The sequence below is a fragment of the Mirounga angustirostris genome, unplaced genomic scaffold, assembly GCF_029215605.1.
Source record: "Mirounga angustirostris isolate CCGP_5_RB_7025 unplaced genomic scaffold, mMirAng1.0.hap1 SCAF_2, whole genome shotgun sequence".
Taxonomy (NCBI): domain Eukaryota; kingdom Metazoa; phylum Chordata; class Mammalia; order Carnivora; family Phocidae; genus Mirounga; species Mirounga angustirostris.
The window spans coordinates 81,403,365-81,424,707 of record NW_026991710.1 but is presented as its reverse complement, the minus strand read 5'-3'; the positions used below and the strand labels follow the sequence as shown (position 1 = coordinate 81,424,707).

Sequence of the window (21,343 nt, the reverse complement as noted above, 5' to 3'; positions counted from 1 at the left end):
CTGGAATACAAATTCACCACTGAAACAAATATTTTCTTTTGGAAATCAATATTTTGGTTCTCAGGGCTCAAGCAAAGGTTTTATTTGGAAATTATTTTCTTGTATACTGACTGTGAAGACAGAAATCTGGGAAAGTAGATCACCATGCCAACAACCATTGATCAAACATTTATTGATATTCCCATGCAGCTCATATCTGTTTAATACATAGAGATAAAGTTATCTCAAAAAAAGATAAAAAGCGAAGGCATTAAGACCTCATCCATGCAATAAAAGTAAACGTGAAAGTTGATTCACCTAAAGAATTAAGAAATCAGGTTCAGGGATGCCTGTGTGGCTCAGTTGGTCAAGTGTCTGCCTTTAGCTCTGGTCATGATCCCAAGGTCCTGGGATGGAGCCCTGAATCAGGTTCCTTGCTCAGCGGGGAGCCTGCTTCTCTGTGTCTGCTGCTCCCCCTGCTTGTGTGCTCACTCTCTCTCTCTGACAAATAAATAGAATCTTAAAAAAAAAAAAAAAAGAAAAGAAATCAGGTTCAGAAATGTGAGCAGTGTTTGTTAGGAAACAACTTTGGTGCATATTAAAATGTTACCCTCTTAACCTTGGGGTTGTGTTACTATTGTTGCAACATTACAATTTATTTTTTTAAAGCAAAAATTAGACTCCTTTTAGAAATCTTCTTGGGGCTAGTTTCAAAGGTATTAAAAGTTTGTTGATATAGTTTCAGATTTCACATTGCATGGGATCTTCAACAAACTAGTACTTGTGGAGATTTGGAGTAATATTAAAGAAGAATACCCACATTTATCTGAAAAAATTAGTAAAATGTCCCTCCCTTTTCCTCCTGTACATTTGTCTGAAGCCGAGTTTTCTTCATATACTTCAATCAAAATACCACACTCTAAGAAATTGAATGTAGAAGCGGGTTAGAGAATCTAACGGTCTTCTGCTAAGACATACATAAAAGACATTTACAAAAATGGAAAATAGTGCCGTTCTTCTCAATATATTTTACTTTGTTTTCAAGAAACTATATTATGTGTGTTAACATGTAACGCGTATTCACTGTTATTTTTAAATGAATTAAATGGATATTTTAAATGAATTAATACATATTTCAAAAATAGCTCAGATTTAATATCTAATGTGATAAATACCCATAGATATAATATCAACAAAATGTCTTTGGGGGTCTTCAATAATAGAACTGCAAAGTGCTCCTGAGATCCTGAATAGGTACAATTCCTGTTTACCATGGTTACTAGTTGTTATTTTGGATCATTCCAGGGATGCTTTAAACACAACCTACTTCTTCCATTTTGGAATTAAACTGTAACTTTCACGGAGTGGTTTGCTTCAACATCACGGCCAAAGTGGTAGTGCCAAGGAAAGAACAGAGTACTTGCCCTTGCAGGTATTTGCCCTTGCAGAGATTTCAGAGGACCGGAGAAAATCATGGTCAAACTATACACTACCTATGCTGGGATCCTAATATGTCTGTTATTTGAAACTGAAAATAGTTACATTTCTTCCTAAGTATAAAAAAAGTCATTAAAAATGGAAGCCAATTCTATAAATAACCCCAAATTTATCCATCACCCAAAGATAGTGTTAACATTTTGGTATGTTTTCTTTCTGACGTTTTTTTTTTTTTATATTATAGTGTTTGCGTGTGCGCGTGAATGTGTGTGCATGTCTAAGGAAGAAATAATCCATGTATACACTTAGCTACGAAAGCTCTATGATCAGAAAAAGTTTCAGCTTGGAAATCTCTGGATTCTGAAAATCATTGGGGTCTAAGAAAGCTATCATATAAAGCTAAGTGTTAATTCCACTAAATCAAATGTTAACTGCTTTACATGCTACAGCAATAAAATGAAGTTTTAAATCTAAAATATAGCTGAGTTGAAATGACTGGGTGGCTCAGTTGGTTAAGCATCTGCTTTCGGCTAAAGTCATAATCCCAGGGTCCTGGTATCAAGCCCCACGTCAGGCTCCCTGCTCAGCGGGAGCCTGTTTCTCCCTCTAAGAACTCATTTTCTCTCTCTCTCTCTGACAAATAAATAAATAAAATCTTCTAAAAAATAAAAAAATAAAATATAGCTGAGTAACAGATTGGTCATTAAACTGTTCTCCAGTTAAAAACTTTAGGGATCTTAATACGCAGAAGCCATTCTACTAATCATATTAAAATGCTATTATGAGTTAGAATAAGCACAAGTAAACTGTCACAGTTCTGTTCTGGTATTTGGTATTATTAAGAAGGCCTGTATTTAAAAAAAAAAGAATGCCTGTATTTTAAAAATCTCATCTCACTGGATCTCTACCTTATCTACCAAATTTAGCCTTAAAACCTTTCTTAAAAAAGTAATGTAATCCTATACACTCACCGACATTTAAGTCATGTGAAAGGTAGGAAGTAATTAGTATCAGATGTTTCTTAAATTAAAGGCCATCTGCTTTTAATTTTTCCTCAGATGTCCTATCCACCTTCACTATGGAAAATATTAACTTTCCACAGATTAGGCATGATTGAAACAATTTTTAAGAGGGGAGAAAAACTGGTAGAACTGACCATTATACAATAAACCATTATACAATAAAGTTGAAATGAGAACATCCCAAATATGCAGGTGAATGCTTTTTTTTCTTAACTACCTTGCAAATGTTTCAACTCAATGCTTTTAATTATGTGACTACTCTCTTAAAAAAGGAAATACATACTCCTGTGGCCTTCTGAATTATTTTATGTATCACATTCAGGCCTCACTGATGAGTTCCAGCAATCAGATTTTGAACAATATTATCTGAAATAATTTACTGAAGTCTTAGAGATTTTTTTGTTATACCACAGTGAAAGGTATGTCACTATATTTCAGTCTATCATATATTAAATGAGTTGTTTTGAGCAAAATAAAGTCAATCTATAGTTTTGACTTAATATACAGTTTATAAACTTTACTGTTAAATGATTTCTTCTTGATTTCAAAGTTGGCTTGCACACTGCTCATTTACACATGGATGTGACTATGAACTGAAAAGGCATCAGACACAAAGAAAGGCATTTACAGACTAATGTAAATGTAGGCCAAACAATAAATGTAAGAATCGTGTTAACTTGCCATTGTATTTTCAGTTTAAAAAATGCTAACCTAATAATTAAGTTATACTACTTAAGGAGTATATTTAATTAACATGAAGAGCACTTACTTAAAACATATTCACTAGTTTTAGATGTTATTGAAATCACAGTTTAATTCAAATGGCCATAAAAATGTTGGACTTCAAATAATTCCATTTATATGCATGTAGATGTTCTCACAGACTGTATAAAGTCCCCACCATGTTCATTTTAAGATGGAGATATACAACATTTACTTCAGTTCACAAAGTGTGGGCATAAAACAATCTACAGAAGCTTTTTATAGGGTTTAAAAGAGTTCTAATCACCCGTGCCAACTGCACTCCTCTCTCAACACAAAACTGCTTTTGAAACCAAGCATTCATTTGCTAAAACAAGGCATCTGCTGTTAAAGAGATTGATTATCCTGGGGCCTGACCTAATTGGGAGATTAGATATGCTTCTCTACTATGGATGGCATGGTTTATAAAGAAAAAAAAAAATAGACCGAAAAAGAGAAAACTTCTTTTAGACTCCAAGTGCACTTTTATTTATTTCTAATTTTCTTTAATAGAAACAAACAGTATTGCGAATGTCAGGTTGGTGAAATTAGTGTGTCATGAGTGAAAAATGCATTGAGTTCATGTCATTTCTTTGGTAACAGGTACACATTCACTTTCATCACATAAGCCAAATAGTACCAAAAAATGACATTTTTGTCATATCCTACTGAGTTAAGATCATTATATAATAGATACACACACACACACACACACACACAATCTGGTCTTCTACTGATGTTATCATTTCAGTGTTTTCTATTGCCAGTTAGGTGTCAGTTTTTTCCCCCAAACACAGACATCACCTCATTGCTGTGGCTAATTGCATTTTTCTTTCTAGCCTTTGACAACCAGACCTTTCTTAATGCTATTCACCAATATATCAGACTCAGGTCATCCATCCAAAACATGACAAAAGACCCAGATGCTCATGTAAATTGCACTCCCCCAAAGTACTGCCCTCTTCCTCCATGCAGATACAGATCTGTGACCCCCTCCCATTTTTGTCCACTCCCTTTGTTTTCACTTAATCTTTCATGGTTAGAAAAAGTGGTTATTTGTAGGCTTTAAGAAACATTATACTTTGTTTACATAATAAATCAAATAATCAAGTTAATTATGAAGTTAGATAAATTTTCTATACAAAATTCAAAAATTGCTTCTTCCCATTGAACTTCAAAATGGATTCATTTTCCACAAAAAAGACTTCTTGCTACCCATTTTTTACCCTTTCTTGAGCTCTCAAGATAAAACCAAGTTTGATTGTCCTCTTCCACTGAAAAAAAAAAGAAGAAAAAAGGTTTCATGTGGAATTGTGCAAGCAGAAGTGTAGGACTGAATCATTTATAAAATATCTCATAATTAAAAAGTTGATCTTATAAATGCTTTCTTATTGCCTTTGGTACATTTGTATTAAGCATTAATTACTCAAAATTACTACTTTCCTAAAGCCTTAACTTAAAAATAATTTTGAGATACTTAGAAACTACTGCAATGATGCTTTTATTTTTTTTATTTTTATTTTTTAAAGATTTTATTTATTTATTTGAGAGTGAATGAGATAGAGAGCACATGAGAGGTGGGAGGATCAGAGGGAGAAGCAGACTCCCTGCCCAGCAGGGAGCCCGATGCGGGACTCCAGAATCATGACCTGAGCCGAAGGCAGTCGCTTAACCAACTGAGCCACCCAGGCGCCCCTGCAATGATGCTTTTAAAGGAAGGTTATTATGGATTCAAATGGCATAGGGACATATTGTGTATGTGTGTAGATATATCCATATTCTAGATTCAAGACTTCTTTCTATTCATTTTCATTCATTTTTTTTTTTAATATATTTTCACCTCATATAGTTAAATGTTCACTATGTTTTGGATACTAAGTCACTGTAAGAGAAGGCGGAAACTGATAATTTCTTAAATAGAAAAACAATGTAACCAATAGAAACCAATGGCAATATTTTAGTATTTTAAGGGGAACATCAAGTTAATGTATATGATTTTCTGTCTTTAATTTTAAAGACTTTCAAATTTGAATAAAATTATGTGAAAACTTAGTAAAATGATAAGAAACATACAGGGTTACTAGAGCTACTATCCTTATCTTCTATTCACAAACACAAAGTTTAACATGCTCCTCTGTTAGTCATAATCCCATGAAAAAAAGGCAGAAATATTTTACTGAATTTAAATAATAAAATGACATCAAACATTAGTAACCATTACAGCTAAGCAAATATTATGGGATATGGCAGTAACATAAGGAATGGAGTGAGTTAGGGCCTCAGTTGATTGAAATCTCTGTGGTGGGGCTGAAATGTGCAGGCCTACTCTCTGAATCGAGTCAGATCAGAGCAGAACAGCTCATACACATAGAGCAGTGGAAGACAAGTTAACAAGGCCAAGAGGAAAGGGTAGGAGCTAAGAAGAAGAGTAAAAATTTGGAGGAATTAAAGAACCAGAAATCAAAGACACCAAAGATAGGGAGAAAAGGGGGGAAACTGATGAATCTATGATAATGAGGCCAAAGGAAGGATTCTCCTGATGATTACAGCACGTGCTGCAATTTAAACAGTGAAGAAACAGTCTTGAGTGCTTCTTGCCTGGACTGTTACATAGCTTTCCAACCTGTAATTCATGTCAGCTACCATCATGTTACTAAAACATCACTATAATTAAATTCTTCCAAAGTTCCCAAACTTCCAATGGCTTCCTCATGTCTCCTGGGAGAAGTCCCAACTTTTCAGCCTGCCACACAAAGGCTCTCTAGAAAAAGGACCCAGATGTGATCTAATTACATCAAGACTGTGTCGTGGGTAAAAGTGAGCTGGTTTGGTGCTTCCATACTTTTGGTCTATTGATGTTAAGTTCTGTGCCTGTAATGTCCTACCTTTATGTCTACATCCAAAAAGGTTATTGTCCTACCTTTTCTTTATGACCCACACCAGACTTAATTGTTCTCAATTTAACCTTCCCTAACAGCCACCCATCTTTGCCTGCTAAAGTTCTAAACACTCTTCAAGTACTGCAATGTCCTCCAAGACACATTCCCATAGTTATTTTTGAATTCATTTTGCATTTACTGCATACATTCACTTGGCTGTTATCTTATCCCTCCTTCTTTGCAGCTGTTTTGGTATATTGGGTCCCCAGCTGCATTTGCCTGGAAAAGAAAGGCTGTTTTTTTGCATCCATATACCTCCACATCATGAGATAAATAGTACTCAGTAAACATCTATCGAGGAACAATGCTCTGTACTATTATTTCTTCTTGGTTGAATTCTCTTCCCATTCCGCACAATGGCTGCCCCCAGAATCTTTCCAACCCTTTTTTCTTGTCTGCCTATCTTTGCCCTCCCCCGCTCCCCTATCTTGCCTCCTCCTCCACTGAGAAACTGAAGGTGATTCCTCACTTCACTTAATATTTCACATCAAGAATGGAGGGAGGGACAGGACATAAGGACCCACTATGCATCACCTCATGATAGATTATCTAAGATATAGCCAGACCTTTCATACTTACAGGATTCATATCCTGCTACCATCTGGATTGCTTGGACTTGACTTCAGTTCTCTGAGTTGGGTGATCTTGGATAAATGATTCAACTTCCTTCTGTAAGTTAGTTTTCTTAGCTATAAAACACAGGTAATTAAAGTACGTAACTTGTGTGCTTGTGAAAGGATTAAGTCAGTAGATTCACATAAAGCACTTGGAAGAGTGTCTGGCAGAAAGGAAGTGCTCAATAAATGCTAGCTATTATAATTGTATTTTGTTTACCATAGTGGTAAGACAGGGTCTGTCCTCATCTTTTTCCTGAAGTTGCGTTACCTGAGGACTCCTCTAGTTATCCTAGACTACACATGTATCAGACTCAGGAAAGGTACTTGGGAAAGTGGAAGAAAAGCTATCTAAATAATAATAACAATAATTTATAATGACAAGAATATAGCAATAACAAGAATAATATATTAACAATAAACCAAAGCTTCAGTTGTATTATCTCCTGTAATCCTCACAAAAATTTTGTCACAAGTATTATCGTTACCTCCATTTTACAGGTGAGGGAAAAAATATCCTTACAGAATTCTTCTTAAATTGTCCAGATATTCCACCTCTAAAATATTTCTCTAGAACATGCGAGGATGACACCTTTTACTTGCACATGTGCCTGTGAACTCTGCTTCTGGTAGATTGGTTGGACATTGTTGCTTCCTTAGACAATGCCATGACCTTCCACCTCTATGCTACAAGTAGTAAAGTTTTTTCATGTGTTCCAAGTGGACTTTTACCATATAAGAATCTGTTGAAACTCCGAAGAGGGTTTTTATTCTGTGCCTTCAGCAGGTTTAAGTGGAAAATGGTGTTCAAAAGTCTGGGGCACCTTTTCCCAATAAAAATAATGTCTTTTCCTCACAGGATTGATCTGGCAGAAGCTGGCATGGAGAATGAGAGCTCACATTCCACACAGGCAAGTCAGTCATCCAAGCTACATTTGTCTATTCCATGTGTACCTGAGAGGGGGGGCAAGCAAGGAACACTACTGTCCCCAACTCAGGGTACCTTATCCTTCCTGTAAACATACTTTTAACTAATGGTTTCCAAAGTGGAATATGTGCACAAAATAGTCCCTTGGGGGTATAAGAAGAACTGTTAGAATGTCTACTTATATTGATTTTTTAATCTAAGAAAATACACTAAACTGTACTAAAATGTAACAAATAGATTGACACCAGCACCCTATCAGAAAGTTACAGGTCACTGTTGGTAGATTGAGGAAATGAAGGCCAACTGTTTCAAATTTACTCACCCTTTCTCTATGTAGGCAACACTCGGTACTGTGCTATCTAAGAAGAATTTCAGAAAAATTAACACTCAATATGTTCTTAAAAAGGAAAAGTGACTTTTTTAAATGAATGAGCAAATGATTTTCAAAAGACAGTCATGCTGCTGAGACAGCATGTTTGTATCGATTATTTTTTTAAAAAAAACTTCATCTGTACAATTGAAAACCTTGGAAACAAATTTTTCTAATCCATTTGTAATTTTTCTAAATTACAAATTAGTTCCAAAGGCAATTAAAAGATGGGAACAATTAATTCCAAACTAATAGAAAGATGTGTTTTCATATTTTTAAGAAATGGGCGAAAACTGCTTAAATCTTTGGTTTTAGATCCATTTGTTAAAACTATAAAAATACAGATAAATATAAATAAATAAGTCATTAATGGACTTCTTCCATTTGTATCCTCCTAAAAACAAAAACTTCAAAAACAAACCAAAAAACTCCCAAGTATTAAAATAAACTGAACTCAGTATCAGACTTTTAAATCATTTACAAATAATTAAACCAAATTTTTTTTAAAAATGAGGCATATTAACCACATAAATTTTAATAGAGTTATTAATACATTTAGTGAACATAAAAATAAATTATTTTCTAGTGATATAACAAGAATCATTTTTAAAGATTTTATTTATTTATTCTAGAGAGAAAGAGAGCGAGCCTGAGTGGGGGGGAGGAACAGAGTGGGAGAGACTGGAGAGGGAGAGAGAATCTGGAGCAGACTCAGAGCTGAGCTGAGCTCAGAGCCAGAGGTGGGGGCTCAATCTCACAACCCTGAGATCATGACCTGAACTGAAACCAAGAGTCAGACGCTTAGCCTACTGGGCCACCCAGGTGCTCCAACAAGTATCATTTTTAAAAGAAACATTCATCTCGGGCGCCTGGGTGGCTCAGTTGGTTGGGCGACTGCCTTCGGCTCAGGCCATGATCCTGGAGTCCCTGGATCGAGCCCCGCATCGGGCTCCCTGCTCGGCAGGGAGTCTGCTTCTCCCTCTGACCCTCCCCCCTCTCATGTGCTCTCTCTCATTCTCTCTCTCTCAAATAAAAAAAAAAACAAAAAAAAAACGAAAGAAACATTCATCTCATCTTTCTTTAATTTCTAACTTGTGTATGTTTTAAATATATACATATTTATTATGTTTAAATATAACATATATAAAATATAACATTTGAAATACATATATATTTTAAATATATATAAATATATAGTATATACTACATGTACCTAATAGTCTGGAAAAGTTTATAATTTAGAGATAAATAAACCTATATTGGTGTATATTCATCATTTTTTCTATTCCTAATGGGATACACTATTTTAAACAAGATCTTTGAGAAAGAAAAGAGGAAGGTATATACACATTTCCAGGGTCCTTCAAATAACCTTCCGTCAAGTTCCAGGGGGACCTGAGGCATTAAGTAATGGCCTGCCCTTCCCACACTCCTGATCTTTTTCCTCAGGCAGGCAGCCATCTGAGAGCAGCACAGAACTTTTTAAGTCCCTAAGACGCTTAACAGTGTTACAGTAGTATATTCGGCTGCCTTTAGGAGTTAAATATTATAATTTCTTATTAATTCAATGGAAACTAAAGATAACTCAAATTTAATAAGAATCTTAATGTAAAATTCCAAACCCAAAAAGGAACCCATCTCATCAATAACTCTTAATTATACAAACTCATAACCACACCTCACTTTTAAGAATATCAAAATTCTGTGAATACATTTTGAATATCTGAATGCTACGGCCTGCTGTTTCTCAGACAAGGGTCTGCAAGAATATTCTTGGAGATAAACAAATTAATGAAACTTCATTTCAAGTCTCCTTTTGATATGAATGTAACACGGGCTTAAAAAGGTATATTCTGGATCATCCAAAAGACAGCCTTACAACAGATAATTGCCATCTATTTCAGTGTGAAAAGTTAGCATCTTTATTTACAACTATACCGAAACTAAGCAATAATAAAAAGATACCATTTATTTTTTAATCCACTTGATCTCCAACACTAAACCAAAAACTCTAGGGTTCAGTAAGACGTTTTGTTGTCAGTTGATGTTGAACAGACTATGTACATTACTCAAGAATAAAAACCACTGTCATAATCAATTTTTAAGTGGGAAATCCCAGCAGAAATAATAGAATTAACGTGCATGACTGATCTGTAACCTGATAAATATGGCTTGACTACTATATTGTTTGAATGAGCTATAAACACAAGGCAGCTTATAAGAGAACAGTTCCAGGTGACAGAACCAAGTTTATCTAAATAGAAAAATATAAATTTAAAGTAAAGTGATTTTCCATGTTTTCACAAAGCTTTGTCTTCTCATGAGTGTTTTATAAGTTGGTATTCACAAATATTTGAGAAAGACCCAAATTTATGGTTTATTTTATTTTGTCTGTAGAACTCCTCAAAAAATATCTTTCTATTCACTCAGATACAATTTTGGTCTAATTATTAGTTGACAGATTTAGCAGAACTAATTCACCTTTACTTACATATGGGCAATAATAAAAATAACCCTATATACAGAATATTCAGAAACAACAAACAAAAAATGTATGATAGGCATAGAATGTTTGATGAGATTTAATATATAATTATAAAATCATTTAAGAAATTAAATCTATTTTTATTAATTTAATAGCAACCATGGCTTTTTCATTCTTCATAGAGGCTTTGTGTTGATAGTTTCTGTACCTGAAACTGTTCTGAGTTGTTTTGAGCTTCAATTACATTTCAAAATACACCGTGCTGTCAAATCCAACTGATTGCAGAACCCATTCTTCATATATATGTTACACACACACACACACACACACACACACACACACACATTCCATCAGTCTGGGGATTAACTATGCATAAGACTATCACCTGCCTTTAAAATTATACCTTTGACACCTAATCCTGGTTGAGCCATGAAAAGACTTCTAAGTGATTATATGCCATTATCATAAGAGAATTATAATATCAAAACAAAATCATAAGAAAGCACAGTAATACTTTCTGATAAGAAACAGCCCATATTTTTCATTATAAGAACTTATGGAATTATTACTATGTTCTCAATAATATTTGGTTCTCAATAATATTTTCTCAATTTTTACTAAAGAAAAGATTATAATATCCTGTATATCAACTGGATCATTAAAAATTATAAATTACACCAGTATGGGGTTATATTTGTTCACTCTATTAAGCCATTGCTTATTAATACAATGTCATGATTCAAATTTGTTGTGCTATCTTTTTGAACATGTGGACCAACAATCAAAGAAAGTCCTTAGCGGGAAAGTATGTGAGGAAAATAGGTCTTTATGACAACATCCTTTTTTTAAAAAGAAAAAAGCACAATCTGCAAACTGACATAATTAATAATTAATTTATTACCTATGTGCACAGTAATTTTTTTCAAAAATTATCATAAAGTATCCCTCTGCTTTAACAGATTTAGAACAAACTGCTTTATGTCAAGATGTTGGCCTCAAGAATAAAATAACACCTAGTGATCTGAAGGAAAACTTTCGTAAGTCTGCAAGAATAATGATTCAACTACCTAAAATGTTTCCTTTTTCCATGTAAAAAACAATATGTAAATTAAGTGTAAATATAGTGAGCATCCATATACTAAATGTTTATAATATATGAATTCTGTAGTATATCATGAACAATCTTTCATTCTGATGTATTTCACATATACCGATACCTTAGAAGCCACTAAATACATTTTCCCTTAATTTTACTTTGAACTGAAGCACAAATTGAAACATATGCACTGAATTTTTGAAAGGTATTATTTCACGTGTAAATAGCGCCATCTTGTGGCGCAGTTGAAACAATTTGTGTATTAACATAAAATGCATTATGGATTGTAACTGCCGTTTTCTTGACAAGTTATATGTACAGTTTATTGAATAAAACCCCTTAATCTTGGGGCACCTGGGTAGCTTAGTCAGTTAGGGGTCCAACACTTGGTTTTGGCTCAGATCATGATCTTAGGATCCTGGGACTGAGCCCCATGTGGGGCTCCTCGCTCAGCATAGAGTCTGCTTGAGATTCTCTGTCCCTCTCCCTCTTCCCTTCCCACTCATGCTCCTCTCTCTCTCTCTAAAATAAATAAATAAATCTTAAAAAAAAAAAAAAAACCCTTAATCTAAAATCAGTTGATTTTTTAAAAATAGCCTTTAAAAACAAGAGCATTAATTAGCATGTCTTCAAATTGATAAAATTCAACAAGAGACTAAGTCAGAAACTCTAGATTCTACTATTAAATCTTCTAACTAGATATTGAATCTTAGACTAACCATGTATCCACTCAGGACCTCAGTTTCCTCAACTATAAGATTGTTCTACTAAGTCATTAATTAAGTTACTTTCAGTCTAAAATTCCATTTGATTCTAGCTTTAGAAATTTTCATTTCTGGTTTTAGCATCCTAATATTGAATTTAAGCCTGTTTATGACACACTTTTTCATAGTTATCTCTTTTGGTGATATGGGTTTGTTTGGTTATGCTCTCTGCTTGAATTTTCTTCAGAAATAAATCTTAATTTATATTTATACTTCTCACTGTCCAAATAGCTTTCCCCCAAATATTAGAAGGACTTCACTGAATTATAAATAAATCTAAACTCAAGTAACTGAAAACAAGTTTTTAAAAAACATTCTATAAAGATAAGATGGTTTAGATAAGATAGGTCAATGTCGAATGGAGCAATTAAAATTAATAGGAAAGACATCTCTCCAAAGCTTCTGGAAACTTAAGTGTTTATGTGATAAATAAGAAATAAAATAGGCTGAGTTTGGGCAGTTCTTCCTAACATACCCATAGACTTCACCAACACTAGCCTGTAGTGCAGGCTTGCCACCTTGGATTTATCTGTACTACCAGTACATTCTTCTCCCTTTTAAGTCATCGATTCAATTCTTGCCTCCAAATAGCTTGCTCTCATATATATACATATGTATATGTATACCTTCTTTTTTTTTTTTTTTTTAGTTTTTGATGTAGTGTTCCATGATTCATTATTCCAACTCTTTGGCATCCATCTAGTCCAGGTTCTCAACCTCCTAGGCCCTCCTGGGCCTGCAATACTAAAATATCCATTATGGTCTAATGCTTTTCTAAAAGTAATGTAAGGATCATTTGGGATGCTGGTTAAAACATGTCATCTCCTAGACCCCATAAAGTAGACCAGCACTGTCCAACAGAAATCTCACATGAGTCACACATGTAATTTTAAATGTTCTTGTAGTCAGATTAAAAAACTAAAATGAAACAAGTGAAATAAATCCAATACATGTGAAAATATCATTTCAATATGTAATCGATTGAAAGACATATCACTGTGATACTTTACATTCTTTTTTTTTATACTAAGTCTTTGAAATCTGGTATTCTTATACTTGTAGCATATCTCAGTTCAGACAAGCACATTTCAAGTGCCTAAGAGCCACCTGTGGCTAGTGGCTATGGTACTGGACTGAATTAGATTTGGAGAAGGGAGAATAAAAGTCAGGAATCTACATATAGCAAAATACCCAAGTGATTCTTTCACACTCTCAAGTTTGAGGACCACCACTCGAGACCGTCCTATATACGATCCATTCTACAACCACTACTGAATTTACACTTGAAAAAAATACCCCTTTAATTATGTCAATTCTAAGAGCCTAGAAATCCCTGGTACGTCCAACTTATTTCAGATGGATATTCAAAGCTCCCAAAATGTGGCCTCACCTCATCCATCCAACCTGCTCTCCAATTTGAAAATGTCTTGGGTTCTTCCATGAAATTTTCCTAGGCAAGTATTCAAATGATCATTCATTCAACAAATATTGTTGGACTAGCCACTGTCATCATGGATCCTCCATGGTGACAAGGAAGATATAACACAAATCATGACGTAATTATTACAATGTCATTGTTTTCATTGTAAGAATGAAAACAATGCTCTGAAATAGTGTTCTGAGATGCTATGAGAATGCACAGGGCAGGATTTTATAGTCCGAGAGGTCAAAGAAAATTTCTAGAATACAGTTACATTTAAGTAAAAAAAAAAAAGTATAAATATAATTAGCAATTTGAATGGATAGAAATTTCTAGGCAGAAAAAAGCACATTACGAAAAGCCCTGAGGTGGAAAAATGACTAAAGGAACGGGCAGATTAGGAAAGTAATCTGAAAGGCAGCCGAAGAGTTAGGCAGAAGCCAGATAAGGCCAAATTATGAGACTTCAATTTTTCTTTTTTTCAAGTATGCATATTTATTTATTTTTTTAAAGATTTTATTTATTTGACAGAGAGAGAGAGAGTGAGAGCAGGAACACAAGCAGGGGGAGTGGGAAAGGAAGAGGCAGGCTCCCCGCTGAGCAGGAAGCCCAATGGGGTTCCCATCCCAGGACCCTGGGATCATGACCTGAGCCGAAGGCAGACGCTGAAGACTGAGCAACCCAGGCGCCCCTCAAGTATGCATATTTAAACAAAACTAGATTACAAACTCCTCAAAAAGTACAGACTTGGTCTTCTAAACATAATTATTTCTTACATCTCACAGAGCACAAAAAAAATATTTAATACTTCTATATATGGAAAACATCTATTTTGCCAGCCTTTTAAGCTCTAGAATCTCCAAAATTATACTAACAATTATTTGTATCTTCAGGTAATTTCAAAACTATATTACCATGAAACTGAAGAAAGTCTTTCCTGAAGTGCTCTGTACTGACATAAAGTTCCTTAGAAAGAGAAACAATTTTTATTTGTAGTAAGGTGGGCATCATGCTCTACCAGTGTGATGCCAGAATTCTGATGCTAAGTTCCTGGTGGAAGGAGTGAAAAGATGGTGAGTCAAACACACAAACACACAGGTACAAGAGACTAAAGGATGTAAGGAAAATATTTTAGGATTACTCGGCCTATTACCTATGTTTTACTCTTCAAACGGATCAAAATCTGATATGTAACACTGTCATAAGCAGCATTCTAAGATGGCCACAAAATCCATGGCCTCTAAGGAGCACATCTTATATAAATAATCTCCTCTGCTTGAGTGTGGCCAGAACCTGTGAATATGATGGGATATCACTTCCCGGATTAAATTCATCAAAGAGGAAATTATCTGACTAGGTCTAACCTAATCAGATGAATCCTTAAAAGGGATCTCCATCAAGTCTGAGAGACTGAAAGTATGAGAAGGCCTATGGAAGAACTACCTGGCAAAGGCACAAAATTTGCCTCTGGCCAACAACTAGCAAAACCACCTCAGTCCAAGAAACAAGGATATTAATTCTGCCAACAACCAAGGGGCTTGGAAGAGAACCCCAGATCTTCGATGAGATTCCACTTGCAGACACCTTTATTTCAACCATGGGAGACTCTTAAGCAGAGCATCCAGCTATATCATACGAACTCCTGATCTTCACGACTAAGATAATGAATGGGTGTTATTTTAAACCATTAATTTGTGGTAATTTGTTAATAGAAAAATAAAACACGAATGCATTTCTCATAATTCAATAGTATAGCTGGTACATAGTTTTTGAGACTTCATTTTACAAATAATTTTTCTAGCTGCTTTAAGAATAAAGTTGTTCCGTAATTGACATGAACAGTAATTGTGCCCTTTAGTACTTCTCATCCTAACAGGAAGTCAATGAGTTTGTGAGTCAAAATTCCCTGAAAAGTTCTTCAGTGTACGTGGGCCTTTTTGATGAATGAGATCTTATTCCTCATCGGCGTCTGTGGGTGCAGCGTACGCGCGGGGTAGACCAGGCCTAAGTTCGACTGCAGTCCCTGCCGCTCCAGACTGCCTCACAGCGGAACTGGGTGGAAATAGGCTGAGCCCAGGATAGACAAAAACACAGGACAAAAAAGGCCGCGGCTCATCCCTTTAAGCCTAACCCAATTTCTCAAGAAAAGCCGCGATTCCATAGAGTAATCAGGCTCTCTCAAGCTGTGGCTTGGCTACCGCGCACGCGGTTTCTTTACTGACTCCCAAAGCATCTAGGAAAAGTTTCAATCGCTAGTTTCAATCTAGGGATCACTGGGGCCACTTAAGATGCGGCTGACGGACAGTTCATATCACCTTGAAAACAGCTCTGAAACTGACAAATTGTGCTCCTTGGTCGCTCACTCCGCACGCCTACGGAGCGGCCATTAAAACCAGGTTTTGGGGCGCCTGGGTGGCTCAGTTGGTTATAGCGACTGCCTTCGGCTCAGGTCATGATCCTGGAGTCCCTGGATCGAGTCCCTCATCGGGCTCCCTGCTGGGCGGGGAGTCTGCTTCTCCCTCTGACCCCCCCCCTCATGTGCTCTCTCTCAAATGAATAAATAAAATCTTTTTTTTTTTTTTTAAAGATTTTTATCCATTTATTTGACAGAGAGAGACAATGAGAGAGGAAACACAAGCAGGGGGAGTGGGACAGGGAGAAGCAGGCCCCCCGCAGAGCAGGGAGCCCGATGCGGGGCTCGATCCCAAGACCCTGGGACCACGACCTGAGCTGAAGGCAGACGCCTAACGACTGAGCCACCCAGGCGCCCCAATAAATAAAATCTTTAAAAAAACAAAAAAACACACCAGGTTTTGGCGTCTTCTTCCCTCAGGCCGGTCTAGTAGACCACAACTACACAGGCCCAGCCGGGACCCTGCGGAGCTTGACCACCCAGAACTGGGCGACCACGCCTACCCCCTGCGCCTGCGGACAGGCCAGCTCCGAAAAGCGCCCAGAGGACCTGCAGGCCCCGCCCCACGGGGCGGGGCCTAGAGGCTCATCGCGCCTGCGCCGAGGCCCGAGGGCGTGCTGCGCCGTTACTTTTGAAACGAGTGGCGGGGAACTGCTGTGGGCGTCTCTGCTGTCGCTCTCTGCCGGGGGGAAGCGCACTCCTTCGTCTGTAGGACTGGCCATGGCGCTGCAGCTCTCCCGGGAGCAAGGCATCACCCTGCGCGGGAGCGCCGAAACCGTGGCCGAGTTCTTCTGTAAGTCCTCCTCGCGCAGGCCGGAGGGCGGGGTGAACTGAGGCCAGGCCGCCCGGTAGGCCCGTGGCTCAGCCACGGAGGCGGGGGAAGCGGTAGGGGGCGGAGGGGAGGCCGCGAGGCCGCGAGGCCGAGAATTAAGCTCTCTCTGCCCCAGCCTCCTGCCCGGCGGGAGAATCTAGGAAGAAGCGGATGCAGACGCCGCCTCCGGGCTCCTTGCTAATGGTGGAGCTTGAGGCCTAGGGGCTGCTGAGGCCTGCGGCGCGATGTAGCCCCTCCACCTGCAGCGTTGCTTTCAACTACAGAGCCAGGCCCTTTCCGCCCGCCCCCAGCCTCCGCGACTTAAGAGGGCGTAGGGCCGGGGTGGGGGCCACGTATATTTTTAACAACCCCTCGGCCCCTCTTTGATTCTGGTATTGGCGGTGATGGACTAGATTTAGGAAAGGCCATTCCGGACCAGGACAGTTGTGCCTTCTGATAGAATCTGGCAGGACTTGTGAGGAGAAAAGGAGGAAAAAGAGGGAAAGGTTTGCTGAGAGCATTGCAGAGAACAGTTAATCAGTTGCTAACTGAGATGCAAAAGCCTATTTTGACACCCTCTAACCACATAATCTGAATTGGGACTTGGATTACAGTGAGTTGTAGTACTACTTTGACAGTAGATTAATGCAGTTTGGCGTTTTTCTCTTTTTTTGCCACAGAAATGCAGGTATCGTGTTCTCTCTTAATTAGAAGCAAGGTTTTAAGAATGTTTAATGCCACTTTTTACCTACTCTGCTTTCAGCAAGACACCCACAAACACGTTAAGGCATTTATGGTTTTATGCCATTAATGAAACGTAGCCACATCTAAATATGTTTTATTTTCCAGAGTTACAAAGTGATAATGACTTTTCTTTAACATTCCTTTTGTTTCCAGCATTTGGCATCAACAGCATTTTATATCAGCGTGGCATATATCCATCTGAAACCTTTACTAGAGTGCAGAAATATGGACTCACCTTGCTTGTAACAACTGATCCTGAGCTCATAAAATACCTAAATGATGTGGTGGAACAGCTGAAAGGTATTTAATTGTTGCAAACCATTTTGAGTTTTGCAGGCCTTGTAGAACCCATATTTTCTGGCATCTTGATGGTCATTTTTCAGCTCTGTACAAAAAGGTATAAAACACTACAACCTCAAATATAGTGATTCTTAATTGGAAGGAAGCAAATAATATATAAATTGAAAGAAAGTCCACCCTTCCCATACTGCAGTTTGAGTGGGTTGAATATTTTGATATTAGGAATCTGATATGGCTTCACAAAACTGTCTCCATCAACTTCCTTAGAAATGATTTTTGCAGTTCATGTAGCCAGATGGAACAAGTTGGAATTTTCTGTCCTTATGATGGTGTTCACTATTGGAGAAAAATCCACTGTATATTTTTAACATATATTTTCTGTAACTGCCTAGAGTTTAAAGCCATCATTACTTAAAGGAAAATAAAATTGGATCCAACCTGGAAACTAAACTTAAAGAAAAGAACTACTAAGTAATAGAGCACCCAGTAGAGTTTTATTTTTTATATATTTCCATTTGTCTTTTTTAAAATCCTGCCTTTAATCAGTAAGCCTTTTCTATCTGAGCACTCACTGTTTTTCTTTAGCTCAAGAAATTACTATATTGAATCAATACTTGTTCTCCATCTATTCCTTTTTCCCCTCATATTTTTCTCTACTTAGGATTCCCACTTCTAATTTTTCTGTTGTAGGATGTTTCTCCCTAGCTCCCCATTTGATCTTCCAAAACTAGTTCCAAAAAACACTAGTCATCTTTTTTTCTTAATTCATGAGTCATATATATTTCTTTGTATCAAGTAGCTTTATTTTTAAAATTAGATTGTTTTTTTTTTTTTTATTCAGGGCTAAAAAGTAAGATTATTAGTAAGCAACTAATAATCTATGTCATCTTAATTTGATGGAGAAGCAAGCCCCACCTAAGCTACTGGTTTTTGGGTTGTCTCCTTTAAGACTACACTGAGGATATTTCTTCACCTCGGATGTATGCAGACCTTCCTATTTAATTTCTCCCTTTTATTTTAGTTAAAATGGAGGAATTGCTCTTCTTAGAGGCAAATTGTTCAATCTGAATCCCCATTCCTCTAGCCTTAAGGATTTTATCCTAGTTCTTCTCTGGTATTTTTGATTTCTTTGTTTTGATCTCTCTTCAGTTTTAAAAGAAAAAAATTTCCACCCACCCCAAATCCTTAAGTTACTACCCAATTTCTTCCTTTTCAGAGCTAAATTGAGAAAAAGTTGATATATGTCAAGAAAAAGTTGATACATACGACAGCCCGTGTCTAGCAAGTGGCTATTTTTGTACTGCCTGCAAACTAAGAATGTTTTCAGATTTTTTTTTTTTTTTTAAGATTTTATTTATTTGAGAGAGAGAATGAGATAGAGCATGAGAGGGGGGAGGGTCAGAGGGAGAAGCAGACTCCCTGCTGAGCAGGGAGCCCAATGCGGGACTCGATCCCGGGACTCCAGGATCATGACCTGAGCCGAAGGCAGTCGCTTAACCAACTGAGCCACCCAGGTGCCCTGTTTTCAGATTTTTAAAGGGCTGTTTTTTAAAGACTATGCAACAGAGACCTAGGTGGCCCACAAGCCCTAAATATTACAAAATTGTTTTGTCTCTTAAAAAAAGAAAAAAAAACACTACAGATTCCTGAGTATACTATCCCAATTTCCAAGATTAATTCAGGGCTTGTCCTGAGGCCCTCTTCTCACTATAATCTCTCTCTAGGATGATCTCTGACATGTACATAGCTTCACTAACAACCTTGGTGTAGTTGACTCACAAATGTACATCCAACCCAATTCTCTTAATTGTGCTCATATATTTTGTGGCTCCGTTGATATCTTCATCTGGCTATCGCAGTGATACCTGAAAACTAAACTTAAGGCGCTCCTGGCTGGCTCAGTCAATGGAGCATGCAACTCTTGATCTCGAGATATGAAGTTGCAGCCCCATGTTGGGTGTGGAGATTACTTAAAAATAAAATCTTAAAACTTAAGCATCATCTCCCATTTGCATTCTTTTTCTCAGTGAATGGATCAGCCATCCAACTAGTGATATAAACTAGGAAGTTGGGAGCTATCTCAGTCTTTCTTCTTGCTTACTCATAAGTAGTCAATAAATCCTAACAGTTTGAACCATGAAATCTCTTGAATCTATCTACTGATCCATCTCTACCAGCTTATCCTTCTCTAAGCCTTCATTACCTCTTGCTTGAATTGCTAATTAATTGGTGTCTCTAGATCCCCTCTTTACCTCTACTCTACTTTCCACATCACAGCCAGAAGGATAGTTCTGAAATACAAATTTAATTACATCATACCATACTTCAAATACAGTAATGACTTCCCTGGTTCTTGAAGTGTAACTTCTTTAATTTGGCCCATATGGCCTTGCGTGGTCTGACCCCTGTGTATCGTACACAAACTGACCTTGTTCATTCTCCCCTTTCTTTACTGCAGTTGTATTACCCTTCTTTCAATCCTCTGGTCAGATGCTCTTCCCTTTTCAATATTTAAGACCTGTACCCTTTTCTGTATCATTTTGCATATTTAATGATAATTTATTTGTAGAACTGAAGTCAAGTGAGAACTCCCTGAGTGAGTCCAGTTTTCCTCTATTATGCTCTCATTGCGTCACATACTGCACCTTCATAGCGTTTACCACAATTAGAATCTTATATTTATCGGTGCAGTGATTAGATTAATGGCCATCTCCTGCATCTTACTTGGATTAGGGTGTACTTCCTGTTTTCTACTCTGTCTTCAGCACTCAGTACTATATCTGGTACAAATACTGAGAATTTGAAAACAGGAGCTAGGTTATTGTGGGGCAGGTTTTCTGTACAGGTTGGCAGAGTTCCGAAATACTAGCGGTAGGAATTTGCTGAGGATAGAAAGTGAGACCTGGGAAGAGAGTTGTTTTGTAATGCAGTGAAACAAAAAAGATTCCTTGTTATGTATTGCAGATTGGTTATACACGTGTTCAGTTCAGAAACTGGTGAGGTCCTTGAAAGGTGGCAATTTGATATTGAGTGTGACAAGACTGCAAAAGATGACAGGTAAGTATGAAGTAAATTGCTTCCATTTTTACAGATCTTTTTCCAAAACTGTTTTCTTTTACTAGATGAGTTCTACTTATATTGAACTAGTTTCATATAAAGTAGTTTGTTTCTAAGTATGTTAGATGTGATCTTTAATCTCCTGTGGAGAAGGATTGGGCTCACAAATTGTGCTCACGAAAGAATTTTGCCTATCACGGACTTTTAACATCATTGCGCTTAG

The 21,343-nt window shown here is 37.0% G+C and overlaps 1 protein-coding gene across 9 annotated transcripts in view; it reads left to right on the top strand.

The window, feature by feature from the left end:
- LOC135363617 (uncharacterized) overlaps window positions 1-21,343 on the top strand; it is a 64,819-nt gene that overhangs the window by 22,893 nt on the left and 20,583 nt on the right. For all 9 annotated transcript variants that reach the window (XM_064584844.1, XM_064584843.1, XM_064584842.1 and 6 more), the window contains 4 exons: window positions 7,592-7,643; window positions 16,629-17,001; window positions 17,917-18,063; window positions 21,028-21,120. In XM_064584844.1, coding sequence (XP_064440914.1) covers window positions 7,592-7,643; window positions 16,629-17,001; window positions 17,917-18,063; window positions 21,028-21,120 — 665 coding nt within the window. The remainder of the gene's footprint in view (window positions 1-7,591; window positions 7,644-16,628; window positions 17,002-17,916; window positions 18,064-21,027; window positions 21,121-21,343) is intronic.